The sequence below is a fragment of the Epinephelus fuscoguttatus genome, linkage group LG1, assembly GCF_011397635.1.
Source record: "Epinephelus fuscoguttatus linkage group LG1, E.fuscoguttatus.final_Chr_v1".
Taxonomy (NCBI): domain Eukaryota; kingdom Metazoa; phylum Chordata; class Actinopteri; order Perciformes; family Serranidae; genus Epinephelus; species Epinephelus fuscoguttatus.
The window spans coordinates 17,399,214-17,418,513 of NC_064752.1; the positions used below are offsets into that span (position 1 = coordinate 17,399,214).

Consider the following 19,300-nt stretch of genomic DNA (forward strand, 5'->3'; position numbering starts at 1 on the left):
CAAAAACCCTTGAACTATACTCTTTTTGTTGCAGAAATATAAAAGCTACATATGCATGCTACACACAGAGTCCACGTCTCTCTCCTCTCTCTCTCTCTCTCTCTCTCTCACACACACATACACCCTCAAAATGGATTTATTTCTGACAGCTTTTGTCAAAATAGAGGAGAAAGAAACATTACCAAGGAGAGGAAGAATGTGTCATTTTTGCCTCCTTTACCTCCTTTAACAGCAGTCATTTAGGATTATCTGGGCTCAACAGCAACTCTGCCTCTTACTAAAGTACACTTCCTGTGTGTTCCCTATTCCTTTCCCTTTTTATTACAGAACATTTTTGAAAAGTAGCTGGCAAGAAGGAAAATACAGTTGGTATCATTTAACTCCTCAAGGATTTATTACCTAAATGTCCTGACCAAAGCTGCTAGTTTAAAGGAACAGTGTGTACGATTTAGGGGGATTTTAGCAGCACCTAGCGGTGAGGAATGTAGACTGCAACCAGCTGAAACTTCTCGTGGTTACAATTCCTTCAGTGTTCAGGAGCTGACGCATTCTCACTCCAACTTTGTCACATATTGACGTTTTGTTCATGGAATTTCCACGTCCACATACGACGTGCAAGGTACCCTGGGTGCGTTGGTTGTTGACGTTCTGGGACACCGTGTCAAGTTCTCTTCTTTTAAGATATGCTTTTGTTTTCACGTTTCATGTTTCAACATTTACATATAGTCTCTTTCAAAATAAACGCACTACATTGGTATAACAACGCAAATTTTTCCTTCAACAACAAACACACATGGTTGGGTTTAGGCAACAAAAACATGGTTAAGTTTAGGTGAAAATAACAGGGTTTGGCTTTAAAATCTTATAGGATGCGAACACCACTCTCTTGGGTGAAAGTCGGTGTTTGTTGGACCCATCCACCACCCCTCCAGCCCATCCTACTCGGACTTTCGCCGGCTTAACTTTTGTCCTTGTCCCACTGCATTTCCCCCTGACGCCGACAGCTTGCAACTCCGCAGTTCATTTCATTTCCACTGGGTGTCCACATCTTGTAGGCTTACAAAAGGGCAGGTCTGTGATAACCAATCACATCTGTTAAAAGAATACGTCATACCTAGCAACAGAGTCACCACACCTCCTCACTAAGGTAAAAGTTTGTTTTTTCTTTGCTCAGAGTTGCTCTAAGAACTTTCTGAAATCACTCCTAAGCTAAGACTCCTTACTAAATGTGTTTAAGCTAAGTTGGGAGCGATCTGAGAGTGTCCTAAAAATGTTTATGAATACAGCCCCAGACATTTAAGAGGTTTTAACAGGAGTCGAGTTATCCGCAGTGGTCTCTTCCTCTCTGAAACAAAGGATCCAGTGATTTAAACTAGTATAATCACTGATCACAACAGTTTCACGTTGAAAAAAGTGATCTCACAATACTGCTCATCGCAGAGGAGCTGCTTACTATGGTTGCTGACGTGAAAATGTGAATGGCCTTGTCTAAAGCCAGTGTTTGGTTTGTCTGTTCTGGGGCTACTGTAGTAAAATGGCAGTGCTACATGGCAATCTCTGTGGACAAGGACCCACTTCCTATTTAGATATAAACAGCTAATTCTAAGGAAACGAAAACATGATTCTCAATTTCAGGTGATTATACACTGAAGAAAATATACTTATCATATTCAATTTCTGCCAGTATATCTAATATTTCCCTAAATCCTACACACTGGACCTCTAATGCAATGTGAGTGACCACTTCATTGGTAAACCTGATATCATTAGTAGAGTAGTGGTAGCCAAAGTGTGAGACAGAGCAAGCTTGGTGAGTTCACTGAGTTGGAGTAAAGTAATATTAAAAAAAAAAAAAAAAAAAAAAAATTCTTGTTGTAATTATCCAGAGCAGAGGCACAGTGCTTGGCTTTAATCCTCTACTGCTCAAATTAAAGTGTTGATACCAAAAATCCAGCAGAGTCCATCTGTGTGTGAAAGACAGTTACACATCCACACTCACACACACCATTAAAAGCACTGATAGCACTAGCCAGTGCCCGAGTCACATGAAGTGCAATAACTTTAGATAATTTTATTAATAAAATCATCTCTCTTCGCCTCCTGCTGTGTCACTCCCTCGAGCACCCCTCAGCCCTTTTATATCAGTTCACTGCCTTCCCTGGCACCCTGTCCTTTAATGAATCACAAGTCAGTGTATGAAGTCTCTTCTCTCCCAGCCTCCCTTTGCAACCTCCCCCCTCCTCCTTCCTTCCTTCCTTTCCTCATGTATTGTTCAATTTCTCCCAGTCTATCTCTCTGTCCCCAGCAGACAGACAGCAATGCCTGTTGGCCTTGTTGTTGGTCTCGCCAGCAGGGATGCAGTGCAATCACAATGGCAGACAAATAATGGCCAAAGGATAATTATTCTCTCACGCCCGGCCCTGCTGTGGAGAACATCTCAATTCATTTGTAGGAATAGAGAGATCAATATATGCAGATGCAATATTAGCTGGTCAATTGCCATGTCTAAATGATTAGAAACAAGTGGATCATATGATTGATGTGTGTGACTCATTGCTGAGTCTCATGCTGTCTGCATTAATATCCCGTCTTTTCAAATCACGTCCTATGTAAGGCAATCGAATCGTACATGCTGTCCAATCTCATCAACTCACTGAAATTCATTTGAGAAACAGCAGATGAATGGGATGTGAATAAGAAGCGGGGGGAAAAAGAAGGCAAAAAATATTCCCAAATGTGCACATGGCACTGAGATGAAGACAAACAGATTTGATTTGACATATACTCGTTCTCTATAATTACATTTGGATAATAACATTCAATAATCACATTTATGGTGTCAAGACATTGTCCTCAACATCAAAGAGAAGGGCATCGCTGAGGCTGCCATCACTGACTAATGCTGCTGTTTGACCAAATAGATCCAGGAACAAAGGAGCCACAGGAACTAAATGAAGAGCTAAGAGACTCTTTTGTGAAGACTGGGCAAATTAGTCTGATAATGTATGTTTGAGATGCAGTTTTCAGACACAACAAAACAACAACACAGACTGGATGTAATGACCAGATGCAAAGAAGATATCCAGAGGGAGAAAAGGAGTCTAACACCTCCACAGCACCTGCCTCTAAAGTCACTATGATCTGCATGCTGACTGTTTATGGCCCATTATTTCTACTTTAGTAGGTAACCGCAGTGATACAATTAGCAAATGATGTTCTGTTTGTCTTGTTCTCTCACTTGATACTTACTATCTGCATGAAGTTGTACTCTGGAAGACATGTTTGACCAGTGAACTGTAAAATCTGCCCTGATAGTTCCTAGGCGATCAAAAAAGTACTTCCTTCCAGAGCAGAGACTTTTTGTGATCCAGGAACTGGGGCAAAGGAACTAAATTTAGACCCTGGTTCCTGTGGTGAAAAGGCAGGTATGGCTCTTGAGGTAAACCAGCTGTATTATGAGTTATTTTTCACGATTAGAACTTTTCATCCAGGCCCATTGCCAGTGTTTACCGTATGTAATGGAAATGGTACAGTAAATCACCATTGATGATCGGCCCATTCTCATTCCCAGGATGTCAATATGGCAACTCAGCATGCTTAAGTAATTCTGACACACAAGGTCCCCTGTTACCATATATACCATATGTATGAGAACTACTAGGCTTTCAACTAACTCCAATGTAAACCCACCTGCAGCAGTGACATAGTATGAAGAGAAAGAAAGTCCAAGTTGGATGGGAAGGAGGGGTAATGGGTAATGGAGGGGTCAAACTAACACAGGACTTTCACCAAGGAGACCACTGTTTGTGTCCCATGTCTAAGGATATTTTTTTAGCTATGTGACATAGCTGACCTGCCTACTGTTGCTAGTTCCTCTGTATCGTGTCTCCACCCCAGCTCCTCCTCTTCATGCTGTGTCTAACTTATCAATGTCATTTCTGTTTGTCATTGGTGCTGCTCAGTTCTGTTCCCGGGGGGTCTTTGCTGCTGCTCTCCCTGCCCATGAGCTTTCCTCGTTTGCACATGTGCACATTTGCACATGGAAGGGCAGAGAGGTGTGCTCTCTCTGCCTTAAAGGCTCATTTATACTCAACGTTAAATACGGATCCGGATACAGACGGAGCCTTCTGTCCGTGCTTCGCGTTCATTTCGTCCGTATTTCTGCACGTTTCCATAAAGCTTACGGATACGGGCCAAACGGAGCAGTACCACCGGGAACTGTGGGGGCAGTGTTGCTGTCACTACCCGATATGTAGCTCTAGTGAGACATGAAGAAGAAATAACAATTCAGTTTGTCTCATCGGCAGTACTGTATTTAACGGCCTCACCAACCACTGCCTCCCACAACGCTGCCTCTGTTTTTGTCTTTTATGCGAGAGGTACATTATCAATATCTCCTCCACAGTCGCCATGTTTGTTTTTGAGTTTGTTGTTGTCATAAACTTTTGACTCTGGGCTGCCTCCTGGTGGATATATTGGTTAACATCCATGCCAACGTAAAGGGCGCATGGAAGTATGCGGGCAGTGACGGTAACATCGTTTGAAATGGATGTATACATTTTCGTACGTAAAGGGAGCATAAATAAGCCTTAAGATTTTCCATGTAAGCGTGGGGAAGGGCGGAGAGGTATGCTCTCTCATACTGTAAATGGAAATAAAGCCTTCTTTGACTAAAGTGTTCTGACTGAACTGTGAGTCATTTTACGGTACATCATCACCATCGTGGGATATCATAAATTGTATGAATGTGCATTTTTGTAAGATATGAGTCTTTGTATAATGACTGGACATTGACATGCCGTCCCTGAGCATCCAAAACTGATGCTAGAGAGCTGTCTAGAGCATCAGAGTTTAAAGCGGAAGGGTACTGACCAAGCTACAGTATTTGATGAGTTGGGAGTAAGAATGTGCCATGAGTACACAATGAAGGATTAAGGTTTACAGTATGATACCAACGAATGTCCAAAACTATATGTATCATAGGTTCTAGTATTCAGACTGTTTGGGCAACATTTCCTCTTAAGTATGTTATATATTATATTAATGTCCAAACATAGTGTACCTGCTTCACAAGAAACTGTTCCAGTGCTTCACCTTTAGAAAGCCTTTCACATGAAGCATCAGCAGGGAGTACTCAGTTTGCATTAAAAGTAGCTAATGGACTTCTACAGCTTTCAGAGTTTCTAGAGCACAACAAAGCAGAGTGGATCAGAGAACAATGAGGATCCCATCGGTAGATAACAGCGAGAACAGAAACGTAGGAGTGAAACAAAATTCAAAACCAGAGTAACTCCTACGTTGCTCAGGAGCTACAAAACTACTGACAGCTGAAGGCAGACACTATTCTAAACACCGTCTGCTTCTCTTCAATGGCACAAGGTCACAGTTGTGGTGCGCCAGGGCAGAGCAGAAGATGGTGTTAGAAAGAAGTGACAGTAAATAAAGTGACAGTATTGTTGAGAAAAAAAAACACTGTAAATATTTTCAGACAATGTATTGGTGACAGAACAGAGCTGTGTGTTCAGAGTGTTAGATACTTTATGGTTAATGTGTTTGCAGTGGCAAAGAGTTTTACTCCTTGTTTACTGATGATAGAGCACCTTTCAGACGTTCTTTGAAGAAAACCACTGCAGCTTGATCTGTATTTCTTCTTGTTCTTAAACCTATGACTCGTATGTTTGTTTGAGCTAATGTCTCTTAATAGTAGTGTGGTAATTCAGAGGTTCTAGTTGAGGCTTTAAAGGGATAGTGCACCCAAAAATGAAAATTCAGCCATTATCTACTCACCCGTATGCTGATGGAGGCCCTGGTGAAGTTTTAGAGTCGGCGCATCCCTTGCGGAGATCGGTGAGGGGAGCGGCTAGCACACCTAATGACTGACGGCGCCCCAGACTGATGCCCAAGAACACAAAATTGAAACCACAAAATATCTCCAACATGCTCATCCGTAGTGATCCAAGTATCCTGAAGCCCCGACATAAAAAGCTGTTTCGATAAACGTCATATGAACTCTGTTTTTAGCCTCATTGTAGCCTGTAGCTCTGACTGCTTCTCTGTGCTCCGCGCTCACGTGCGCACGCTTGCGCGAGACCAGTGACAGCATGAGCTTTGCTTACCTGTGTTTACATCACGTGACACATGCACCGCAGGGAGAGACAACAATAACCACAGAGCTAAAAGATAATTTGCACTACGGTCTTTTAGCAAAGGACAGCCCAACATGTCTGAAGACTTTGAAACTGAGGAGGAACAGCATTTCTTTGTTGAGCCGTATTTGTTTGAGCCCAAGTATACGCACGGAAGTCAGGCTACTGGACGAAGCAGCCGCCGCAGCTCATGAGCCTCAGCCAGCCGCAGAATACCGGAGTCGAGCACTGGAAACCTGGTGGTGTAGCTGTTTCAAATGCAAAGCAATGCCAACGGATGAGGAAGGTCTTTGCTGCTCAGACTGGGAATTGGCGATGCCTGTACTTGTGAATCTGGACATCAGTACTGACGAGACTGCTGCTCTTCAGAGACCGTGCATCACATGTGCGCGCACACGTGAGTGCGGAGCATAGAGAAGCAGTCAGAGCTACAGGCTACAGTGAGGCTAAAAACAGAGTTCAAATGATGTTTTCGAAACAACTTTTTATGTTGGGGCTGCAGCACACTTGGATCACTACAAATGTGCATGTTGGAGATATTTTGTGGCTTCAATTTTGTGTTCTTGGATGTTAGTCTGGGGCGCCGTCTGCCATTAGGTGTGCTAGCCGCTCTCCCCGCCGATCTCCACAAGGGATGTGAGGACTCTAAAACTTCACCAGGGCCTCCGTTGGCATATGGGTGAGTAGATAATGGCTGAATTTTCATTTTTGGGTGCACTATCCATTTAATGCTGCAGTAGTGTTTACACTAATCATTAGGTCAGTGACAGTTTTGGTAACAATTCTGGCCAATATGCATCTTTATTTCTATGGTGCAAAATTCACTGAGCACCCTTTGTGGTTACTGTTCGGGGTGCACGCGATCAGACCTTTCAAAGTTAAAGGTGCAATGTGTAAGATATGGCCAGAAGTTCAGTTTAAAACATTCAAAAAATGAACTAACATTTTTGACGTTTTGTCAAAGATGTCCATGTATTGTATAGAGATATCTTACTGAGATAAGCATGCTAACCAGCTAGCCATGGCCTGTCTTGTCTTGCAATAGACATGTAACCCGGATGTGATGTTGATTCATTACAGTGTCCAGTCTGCTGTGAGTCCAACATGAGAGGAGGAAGAAGTAAAGCTGCCCCGAGGGCATGAATGTAGGATTAGGCAATGGCTGAATACATTGCCGGTTGTTTGTTTGGGTTGATTATTGTTTTTTTTTATTTTTGCTAATTTAATGGTCTGCCTCCGGTGAACTAGTGGGAGCCATTGCTCAGCGAGCAGCAGGAGTCAGCACATTTTCACATCTCACTCTGTGAAATAAGTTTTTTTTTTTTTTTTTTTTAAAATCAAACTAGAGCTGGTGATTGTTAGAAAATGGAAAGACAAACCAAGATGGTTTTGATGAGTTGTATAATGTTTCTGTAGAGGTTTAACAGAGTGTGTCTTATGATGATTTAACAAGGAGTTCAGAAGGTGAACAGTTGTATTTTTCTGTTTAATAAAGAAAACAGATGTGAGGATGTTTACTTTCTTGAATTCATTTTGTTTATTTATTAGACTAAAAGAAACTAAGAGTGCTTGTACTAGGTGGCATGGAGGTGAAATGCTGTCCTCCATTAGTTCAGAGAATGTAACAAGGCATTAGACATTGCACCTTTAATGAATCTATTTTTTCCACATCAAAATGCAGTAATTGCAATTATGGTGTATTTGTGCACTGGGTTTAATTAATGTAATGGAAAATTACCAACAATGACATAAATGGTAGTAGATGCTGATATCTTAATTAAATTGTCCGATACAGCACTGGGTACTCCCATAGTAAGTAAAACTTTGTATTTTTTCAAACACAAAACTGCTCAACAATATTATTCGGTATTGCGGTATTCTACAGTGTGAATCATTTGGAGCTTTCTTCTCTTATAGCAAAGCTTGAATCCTTTTCATTTCTTTGTGAAAAGATTTACTCGTTCATGTCGAGATTATTATTGTGGATTGCTATGTAGAGATTTTCATGGGGAGCTGTCATTTTATGCAATCACATAAATGATAAGACTGGTCTTGGAGTACATACATTAGTGGCATTCTCATGCACTTCTAAAAATGATTTACTCAGTGTAACCTTTTGAATCACTTCAGATACAATTATCAGTAGGCGACAGCAACAATGGAAACCCATGTCACTGTAGCACAAATTACTCTGAGTGCAGGGATTTTAGTGTCTTATTGAACTTGTGTGGATCACTATATGTAAAATAAGAACTGACAAGTTTTTTCTGTATCTTCTTATATAGTAAATTAAACCATAAACATATATCTGCCACTGGGAACCAGTTGAGTTGCTGTTCAGACAACAAAAACAGTTGTTGCTTTGGACCTTAATTCAACTCATTAGACAAATGTCTGCTGCTTCTTCAAGCTAATGTGAGTGGGCAAGCCTTTTATCAATAATGTTTTCATCTTGATGACAGGAGCATGAAGACATCTCATTTTACTGCAACTTGAAAACCGATCATAGGAAATCCCTTCAGTTCAAGGACTCAACACAGTTCTTACAATATTTACATTGTAACATTAAATGTCTTACCTTTCCGACGTAGAGCGGCTCTGTCCCTGTGTACTCCTCCACCACAAAAAATTGGTTCCACACCCATCCTCTCTTCACTCGTTCCAATGACGAGGGTCCTTGCTCCTGTTTACTCCCTCCTGAGTTCGAACCACTAGTCCTTGAGGCCTCGGACCAGCCAAAACTAAAGCAGCTGAGAAAACCCAATGCTGCCAGCAGTGTCCACGCTCCTACTGTCCGCGAAGGAGGCATTTTGATTTAAAAAAAAAAAAAAAAATAGGAAAAGAAAAAAAGGAATAAATTCAGCCCGGGTCTACATGTAATATAAAAGATGCATGTAGACCGGAAGAGTTTTTCAGTTGTAGTTTTATACCAAATAGAACTCCACAAGGGCAAACTTAAAAGGTCTCTGTGCGAGAACTTGAAAGTTAATCCATGAGATTACAAATAAATCTGAGGTTATCTGCTGAATACAGGGCACGTCACGGAGCATATTGGATTCCTACCACCTGCAGAGTATCTGTTGGTATTGTAACATGGTCAGTCATTCTGATTCTTTTACAGTATCTGCTCCACCTTTGTAGCAATTTTTCAAATTATGACCTAAATAGCGAAACAAACACACTTTGGAAAATGTCTTTCAAGCTGAATTTCTGAGGGTGACAAGAACAACAGATACTAATGGACTGTCTCACTGATCAGTGGGTAAACTAGGAGGGGACGGAAAAGATGGCAGCAAGGAATGCACCCCTCAAGAGTGATGGTTTCTATCCATTCTTGACTTTGTCGTTTTTATCGCTTTAGTGCATCTGATTTCACCTTTAGCCATGCCACTTCCGATGTTTGGTGCATGTTTCGGGTGGTTTAATATGAAGATGAAGTATTTTTTGCAAAGAAAACTCTTCTGTAGTCCAGTTCCTGAAAAGTCATGAATAGTTTTGCCTCCTGAAGCAGAATCCTTGAACTGAGAAAAGGCCAACTAATTTTACTGTCGGTGATTTTGTTTGATCTTCAATGGCTTTTCCTTCCAGAACAATCCAGTGGTTTGGAAAGTTCATTCTTCAAAAGGTCCTACGGTATTACTCTGGCCATCATGACAACTCCATCAGTGCTTCAAAGGCAGGAGTAGGACAAAACCTGTAAGACAGAAAAGAAAATTGATGGTGTAATTGCAACATGGGCTGAATCTGGGAATGAACTTGATACTTTTGAAGGTCCTTCTGGGTCACAAAATCAGTCGGGGCTTACAATGACATCAATTCTTTATTTATTTAATATAGCATGAATAGTGTTCAATGTGCTGCAATTTTATTCTGTTCATCTTTCTTTTACCTCTGTGTTTTCTGAGCCACAAAACCCATAATATGTTGGTTTTATTGGGATTATCTGAGGGAAACTGTTATCCACCAGCGATTTTTGTGTTCAGCAAGAATTCTAACAGTGTGCTGCGAGCTGGAGAGCGATGGTAGAACAGTGAAAAGAGGACAGGAAACCAGGTGTGTGGAAAATGGGAAGGAGGGAGTGAGAGAGAAGGGGAAGGCAAGAGAGAGAGGTCATTGTTCATCACACACCAGACCCAAAGCATCTGTCTGCCTTTCGTCCGACTGATGGAGCGGCCCTAACATCAGCCAGCTGATTAATTGCATGAGGGAGCACTAATTGGATAAAAGTATTAATCAATTAATTCTATCCAATAAAGCAACAACCCCCTAATACTTCAGACAAACATTGGAGAGTGGTAGGGGGGGAGCAGATACGGTCCTCGAACTGCTGTGAAACATGCTCAGAGGTTAGACAGAAAGACAGAGCAGACGGAGCAGAGAGAGAGTTCAGAGCGAGGGAGGGTAAATGAAAAAGAGCCAGACAAAAAGCGAAAGAACAAACTGCAAAAAATGAAATAATGAGTGAAAGATTAAAAGAGGGAACGAGACAGACTGTGTTGTGGGTGGCTGTGGGTGTGATTAATGGTCTCTTTGAAACATTCAGAACAAAAGGTGGGTGACAGAAAAAGGAGAAACAATAACATTTAGTATGTCTCTGGCCTTACGACCTCAAGAGAGGAAGATTGCAACACCAGTCAAAGAAAAGCTCCTTGGGCTAGCAGGTGGTTTAACCTATTGTATTTCCGCTGGCTGGGAGAGGACTTCTAATCTCACTCTCCTCCTGCCCGGTAGCGTGCTTGGAGCTTCCGGAAATAATTCCTTCTCAGACTGTTGGTCAAGGCAATGTCCGTGGTATTGGAAATCAACTGCTCTGGGGGTGTCCAATCTCCAGAGCAAACACTTCAGGAGCAACTTAAACAGCTTAGACCGCTTCGTTCACATGGTACAGTTGGTGCTGTTAATGGAGGAACTATGTGGGGATTTGCACATATAACATATTGGTGATGTTACTGTACATATGGTTTACATATGGTGTGTGATGTAGGGGTTCATTTGTACACCAAATAAGTAGACATGCAGCAATCACAGATAATATATGACACTTGTAAGGTGACTAATAGTGATCTTGAATGGTGCTCCAGTATTGTACAAGTCTTTGTAAAGCAGACTTAAAAGAATACAATCTCTGCTTGTCGCTGGGCTAATTTATTCAATGTAAAATGCCATAGGCTTGTGCTAACAGGGTCAGAGAGAGAGACAGACAGTTTTTTTGTCAGTGAACCTTACAAGTTGTAATGGAGCCGAATTTTGTAACGTTACCTTTGTTAAATGTTGCTGTTGTCCCTGGTGTCACGAGTGGAGGAAATGTCCGCTAGTCGGAAGGCTAATTTATACTAGCCATCAGCTAGTGCTAATAACATTAGCATGTTGTATTTGAGGGGAAAATGTGTGTAAAACCAAGTAAGCTCTGAGTTATTTTAAGGTTCATCATCACCATGTTTCTTTCCTAAACCTAACCTATGTAACTTTACTTGCCGAAGCCTAAAGATGCCTAACCATGTTTTTTTTTCCCTAAACCTAATTTGTAACTTTACATTAAGTATGTGACATAATTTGGGGAGTGCTAATTCAGCACGTCATACATATGTGTATACTGTATCCTCATACAACTTTTTGTAAGATACTGTGCGAACAGTGTTATGAGTGGTATACAATACCTCATGACCACACCTGACCACAAAAGCCACGTTCACCAAAACTGCACGTTCATGGTCAGCCAATCAATGATGAGTCTGCCAACAGCTACTGGATGGCAGAAAATGGCTGCTGACCCCAGTCCCCGTACACATTCCTTTGGGACTAGACTAACACCGCTGAACTCTACAGAGACAATTCAACCATCATAAACAACTTTGTCTCTCTAAACAGACACATTCTCCCCATTGTGCCCTGGACTGAGTGGCACGGCAGACGAACACCAGTGGTGCGCTGTGTGCCTCGGCACTGAGCATGTCGCTGCCTGCGTCCACTAACAGTAGGAGTGTGCTTGTTGGCAGTGATAGGCCTATTTTCCAGCATTCTCTAGCTTTGCTCTGACAGCAGTTAGACAGAATGCGACTGGGCTCTTCTGATTCTGCCCTGTGCCCGTCTCTAAGATCCAGCACTTGCCCCTGCAGAGGATGATGGCCAATCGACACTGCCTGGCAGTGGAGATGACACACTATTATCATTCTTTGCCGAGGCAGAACCGTGTCCCTCTGAAGTCAGGCCACCCCCATTGTGTTGTTAAACAGCAAGATGTAAAATGTTGCCTAACAGGGGTAGAAACTGTTGTGCTGTGGCTGGGATTCTGCATGCTGGACTTCCTGGATCTTACTTCATTTCACATCGCTGCTATCTGAAGCAACACGCCAACACAGTTTATTAACACAGTGCTGTTTCAGGTCTGATGTCTGACAATAAACAAGCAGGTGCCAGATCATGCAGATCAGAGGATTGACAAACACACAGCATTTTTATTGTCATTATTTTTTGTAAAGTATGTCCCAGTGATACATAGTAATCACGTCATAGTGAGTATGGGGCGGCTGTGACTTAGAGGTAGAGCGGGTCATCCACTAATCAGAAGATCAGCAGTTCAATCCCTGGGTCCTTCAGTCCACATGTCGGAGTATCTTTGGGCGAGACACTGAACCCCAAATTGCTCCTGATGGCTGTTCCGTCAGTGTGTGAGAGCATGTGGGTGGTTACTGAGTAGAAGGTGGGACCATGTACCATAGCCTCAACCACCAGTGTGTGAGTGGGTGAACGTGACATGTAGTGTAAAAGCGTTTTGAGAGGTTGCTATGCCAGTGCAGTCCATTTACCAGTTGATAACTTCGTGCAAGCCGGTACAATTTTGCTCAATGCTTCACATCGTGTAGGAGTCAACTACGACTCAAGTTCAAATTAAGGGTTTATATTTTACTGTGAAAATTTCATTACATATATTTATCGAGATAAAAAGGAGTGAATCTCTTGTTGCACTTTGAATGACGGTCGATCAAATAAAAAAGAAAAAAAAAGGAGAGAAAACCCATCTGAGTCCCTGGCTTGACTTAAATTGATCAAAAATATTTCTTTTCAAGTTTCCAATTTGATATTTTTGAGCTGTGGAGTGATAACTTCAAAGAACTAAAAAAAAAAAAAACCATACTGTTTATTCCTCTGTGCCTCAAAGGCAAACAGCGTTGGGAGGATAGAATTAATTCGTTTTTTGCCTATCTACACTTTCCCTGTTCCCTCACAGTACTGTAGATGATGACTTAACAGTGCGGCAGGCAGTCTGAATATGTTTAATTAGAGAGCATTTGTATCAATTTTTTTTATCCCTGCGTGCACCAATGGCCCAGAAGTTGGTTTGCAATCTGAAACATTTGCTGAGCACCAACTGTTTGGTATCTAAAAACAAAATCCACACTCCTCCAATGAATCTCCTTCTGTTCTGCTTTCCCACTTGGGGAATTTCATTAAGTGTGTACACATTTACTCATAATTACATGTAGGTCTAGAAGTAGGAAACTGTAATGAGTCAGAGGGGGAGACGAGGAAAAGAAAAAAATATGTTCGTGTGTTCTGGTTTCTCTCAAATTTGGCCATCACTACAGGGGAGTCAGAAGCCTCGACTAGCGAAGGCAAATTAACAGCATGTCAATTACTGCCCTTTCTTTTTCAGCAGAGGCCAAAACTTGTTGTTGATGATGAAAATATGTCTGACATATCTGTCTCTCCCTGTGTATCTCTCTCTTTCCTCTATGTCTTCCCACTCCCTCCTCTACTCATTCTCCAATCCAAAGCTATTGGCAAGCACTGTGCAGCCATACGTGACCTATTAGAGTCCTGGATTGATTCTAGAGCATGGCTGCGGCCTCTCATCAGTGGGCATGCCCAGAGCACGCCCTTTGACAGCTGGCAGCGGACAGACGACAGCCAGGCAAGACTGATCACTGCGAACTGATAGGCATGGGGCCAATGGCCGGCAGACAGCCCCCTCTGTCTCTTCGACACACACTCTCACACGCGCACAAACATTCAAAGGCATCCGAGCACACCATGTAGCTATGTGTGTGTGTGTGTGTGTGTGTGTGTGTGTAACAATGCGTCCAACCAGGGGCGTACAAACAGCAGCCATTATGGCTCAAATCTGTGGCGTTTTGCCCTCTTGGACTAACATACTGCTCTGACCAAAAATTTTATAATATTAAGAAATAATCAACATTTGAATTAATAAATCACTTAATACATCGCACAATATCCTAAATAAAATGGTTATTTAAAATAAACATAATCTGAAGTCCTCCCTCCTGCTTTGCTGAGTTTAAAATTGTTTTTTAAAGCTCAGAAAACAAAGTTCATGGTCTTCTGAAAAGCATTTTTACAGTTGCTTGATGATTTTAACATGAGTAAAATCATTGAAAAGGTGCCCTCGTACAATTACTTGAGCATTTGGACTGACCACAAGCTAATATTTAATGTACTTGCTAGTCTAGTAAGGAAGCTCAAAGTAAAGACTTTCTTTTATTTTACAAATAAATCTTGTTTTTCTTTCAATGCCAAAAATCCCTACTTTTCTGTCCATGATTGATTATGGTGACATATTAAATAAGTATGCAGCCTCCCCCATTTTACAAAGCCTTGATTCAGTGTATCATGCATCTTTATGTTTTATTACAAATGCAAAGTCCCCTACTCAACTTTGCTTTCTTTATGATTTGGTGAGTTGGACATCATTGGCCAATCAGAGAAAACAGCACTGGTATATTTTTATCTACAAAGGGATACTAGGTAAACTTCCAGCTCACCTTTGTACCCTCCTCTCTGTTAGCTCTGGTAGTAACCAGCTACGCTCCTTCAAGTGGGTGCTTTTTAATGTACCCTGAGTTCTGACAGATGTGGGGAAAACTGCATTTTGCTATCATGCACCTTTGGAATAAAATAATCTGCAAAAATATCTAAAATTAGAAACTTTCATATCTACTAATGGATTTAAGAGCATCATAAAGGAGGGATGTGGTTTTTTGTGTTTGTTTGTTTGTTTTTGCACATTTCTGTATATTTCGTGTTGCATATGTTGTATTCTAACATGCTGTGATTTTGCATGGCTGCTACCTTGGCCAGCTCTCTTTTGTAAAAAACATTTTTGATTTCAATGGGACTTACTGGTGAAATAAAGGTACTATAAATACATAAAAATTCCAAACTGCTTAAAAAAAGTAAATAAGAATTCAAAATTGTGATGTTGATGATTTACTGAGTAATTATGTAACTGAAACTAAGGATGACTCAAAAAAAAAAAATCTCAATTAGTGTAGAGTGCATCTGATAGCTGCCATATTTGTGTGGTCATTGTGTGCTGTAACCATCATCCTTTAATGCATACAGGTGTAATGACAGAGTCTTTAGTATACTGCTGATAATTGGTTTCATCACATTACATAAGATACATCCTGGAGCTTGTAATGGGTTAAGTGTTGATTGTATTCAGCTGTAAAAGGTTAATGACTATGCTAAGGTACGGTTAATACAGCTTTACAAATAAAGCTTCATAATGGTTGTTGCACACTGTGACTGCTATGAAAGAGAGAAGACAGGAGCAACATAAAGAGAGAGCTGAGTGAGGCAGCTAAAGCATGATGCTCTTTTTCAAACCGGTCTTAAAGCAGCAGTCGGCAAACAGGTGGATTAAGACTGAAATATTGTAGCCGTTTTTAAACACCTAATCCCAAATAAATATTTTTGTCTCTGTATCTTTTACTCAGCTTGGAAGTAAACATGTTTCTATGGTCTGAGAAACTAATATTATGTTGAGGTGGAAGGTATGTGCAGGTATACGGGTATAGGTGCTCCAGGGACGTAGAAGTTAGTGTCTCCCTGGTTCTGCAGTCAATAGCCTATGGGATTATCCCATTGAATTTTGGATTACTGTAGCAAAAAAGATGTAGCAAACAAACGTTTATGATGCATAAATGTTCTGTTCATTGAGATAATCTTAAATGAGCACCATGATTTTTGAAGCCTAAATGCAATCACCAGAAGTAAAAAGCTAAACAAACTACACCACGGTTGCATGACATAACATCTCTACCCAAGCAAGGCTGTAAAGCCATGGTCGGCGTGATTATGTTCTGTAGTCTAATTTAGCCACTTGTCCGCAACCACCTTCTTTAAGACCGGACCGGAGGGTCGCCTGTTCAAGTCCCCATCTGGACCAAAATATGGAGCGTGGACTGGTAGCTGGAGAGGTATCAGTTCACTTCCTGGGCACTGCCGAGGTGCCCCTGAGCAAGGCACCGAACCCCCCAACCGCTCGGAGCGCCTGTTATGGGCAGCCCACCCTGACATCTCTCCACTTAGTGCATGTATAGGTCCAGTTTGTGCATGTGTGTGTCTTTCGGACCTGTGTGTAACTGACAGAGTGAAAAATTGAATTTCCCCTCGGGGATTAATAAAGTATATAAAATTTAAAAAAAAAAAAAAAAAAAAAAATTAAAAAGACACATAAAAGCTTCAAAATTCATAAATGGGGAAATTACTTGCCATAGAACTAAACCTTAAAGTTTCTTTAAAGTTTTTTTCAAAAGCTTGTGTTAACCACAAACCTTATGTCAGGCATCTAACCAAAAACCAATTGATAAACCCACCCATTGACTGACTTTGAGATGGGGGAACCATGTTTGGTAAAAGGCAAACTCATTTCCTGGTGTTAGGACTCCTGGGGCACTCTATACCCATCTCTTGATCTGGCCATTCACAGTACACTCACCTATCAGCCAAAAAGCCATTACAATATATAGGAGCGTATCCACTTCTCTCTTGGTAACCTACCCATCTACCTAGTCGTAACCCCACCTCATCAACTCACATTACACTACAGATGATAACTTATTCCAATGATCTATTTTTTTCATCATAACAATGCAAGATGACTGTGCTATTTCATGTGTTGCTGAATTAAATATTTTTGAAACCTACATCTGATCTATCCATATTCCTGACCATTTATATCTTAAAAAATTAGAATAATTTCAGATTAGATAAGAAAGAAAGAGAACGACAGTATATAAAACACACAAAAGAAATTATTTGAGCAACTAAAAGAGAAAAAAAATGGAACTTCTGGTAATTTTATCAATTGCAGTGATTTCCATGCAGCCATTATAAGGTCCAGTAGTAAGGGTAAGATATTGAATGAGGTTGAGAAACCAGCTGATTGGTTGGTGGTTTATTTCAGTCTGCCTCCAAAACAAGTTTCTGCTGACTGTTTTCTGCCTCTGTGCTGACAAAGTCTGTAGATAAAAGCATTGTGTTAATGGCTTGTCTGCCTCAATCTTGTGAACACAAGATTTCAGGAATGCCTTTTGAGAATTTCCTCAAATTTGGCACAAACATCCTCTTGGATGTCAGAATTAACTGGTCCAAATATGGTGGCCAAAGGTCATTGTGACCTCACGCCCCATTCTCGTGAATGCTATGTCACAACACCTATAGCAAAGGTTACATCTGGCACAAGCGTCCACCTCTAGTCAGTGACCAACTGATTAGAATTTGGTCGTCAAAGGTCACTCACAAAACATGTTTTTGGCCATAACTCAATAATTCATAGGTTAGTTATGACAAAATTTCACAGAAATGTCTAAAAGAATAAAAAGAGGGAATGATGACATTTTACATCCAAAAGGTCAACTTCACCGTGACATCATAATCTTCTGCAAAATCACTCTTCTGGCCATTATTCAACATCATAACTCAGGAGCAGAAGGAGAGACACCTGGTTGGACACTTGAATTGGTGACACTAATCTTGGGTGTCCACCTTGAAAGTGTGCTGATTGCATAGATCTTCTGTGCTGCCAGCTATAACATGTGCATGAAACATCCATGTTTTAGATTTTCTAGCCTCTCTGTAGCAACACTCAAGTACAAGCCTACTGGTTTTGCTGAAATTGAGCTTCAGGTGACTGTTGTTGCAGCATGTGATGAAGCTCTCTACCAGTCCTCTCTACTCCTCTGTAAAAATAGTCTCTAAGAAAAGACAGCATGTTTCTCAACAGAAATTATTCACTGGAATCATACATGTCAGTGTAGTGATAACTTCCATTTCACCCCCCAAAAATTACACTTAATAACAATGAAATTCCTTCAGTCTACACTACATATACGTGTCTGTACAGACATGGATGTAAAGTGCAACTTGACTGGTTGGCGGAGGCACACAACCGCAAGGCAGTAATTCTGGTTTCACACTGTGATAAGCTTGTTATCTTTGCCTCTCTCCTCTGCCATTAGCCCGCTCTTCTCTCTATTGTGCCTTCCCTGACCAATCAGATTAGATGCCACTTCAGAGAGTTGTGTGGAGTGCATATGAGTACTGTGAATTACTGAGTGAAGTATACAAGGCTGCTGCTTCTTTTCTTTTTCCTTTTTTTTTTTTTTGACGGGAAACGCTGTTTAACTTGGGTTGAAAATGATGAATCAGTCTCTGCGATGATTTGTTACAATTGTCAGTGATTTCAGAGTAAAGCAGATCAAGCCGGCTCATTTCTAAGGCGCTGACAATTATTGCAAAAAACAGACTCTATGGATGCCACAAAAGCTGGCAAAGCAGGTAGATGACAACACACCTCCTCAGATCACTTAATGTACTGGCAGGACAGATGAGTAGAGAGCACTATTTTTAGGTTTCCCCCATGTTACTCAGGTATTGGCTGACTGACAGCTCGGGTTTGGAGTGTAATATCTCAAAACCATAAAAAAGATTGCCATGATATTTGGCACAGACCTCAAGGGTCTGAGAGGATAGATCCTGATGACTTTTAATCTAGCGTCATCATCATCAACTCATAATTTTAATGTCCAATACTTTGGCTTATAATCATATACCTGCAAAACTAATGCAGACCCTGTTAGCAAAACTGCTGCCATGCTAACTCACACAGTTAAGATGTGACAATGTTAAACATCACACAATTAAGATGTGACAATGGTAAACATCACACCTCCTAAACACCATGTTAGCATTGTCTTTGTGAGCATGTTATCATGTTGACATTGGCATTTAGCTCAAAGCCCTGCTTTGAGCCTCACAGAGCCTTAGTAAACAATCATACAGTAACACACATCTCCTTCGAAATTAAATGGGCTTCATGCAGAATTCAGAGTGTATGAGTTGCCTGGACA

General features: G+C 41.1%; 1 protein-coding gene across 1 annotated transcript in view; it reads right to left on the reverse strand.

The window, feature by feature from the left end:
- The window catches only part of LOC125897378 (cadherin-22-like), a 395,305-nt gene that overhangs the window by 103,084 nt on the left and 272,921 nt on the right, over positions 1-19,300 (reverse strand). Inside the window, exon 5 of the mRNA XM_049590690.1 lies at positions 8,725-9,840. Coding sequence (XP_049446647.1) covers positions 8,725-8,955 — 231 coding nt within the window. The 5' untranslated portion in view covers positions 8,956-9,840. The remainder of the gene's footprint in view (positions 1-8,724; positions 9,841-19,300) is intronic.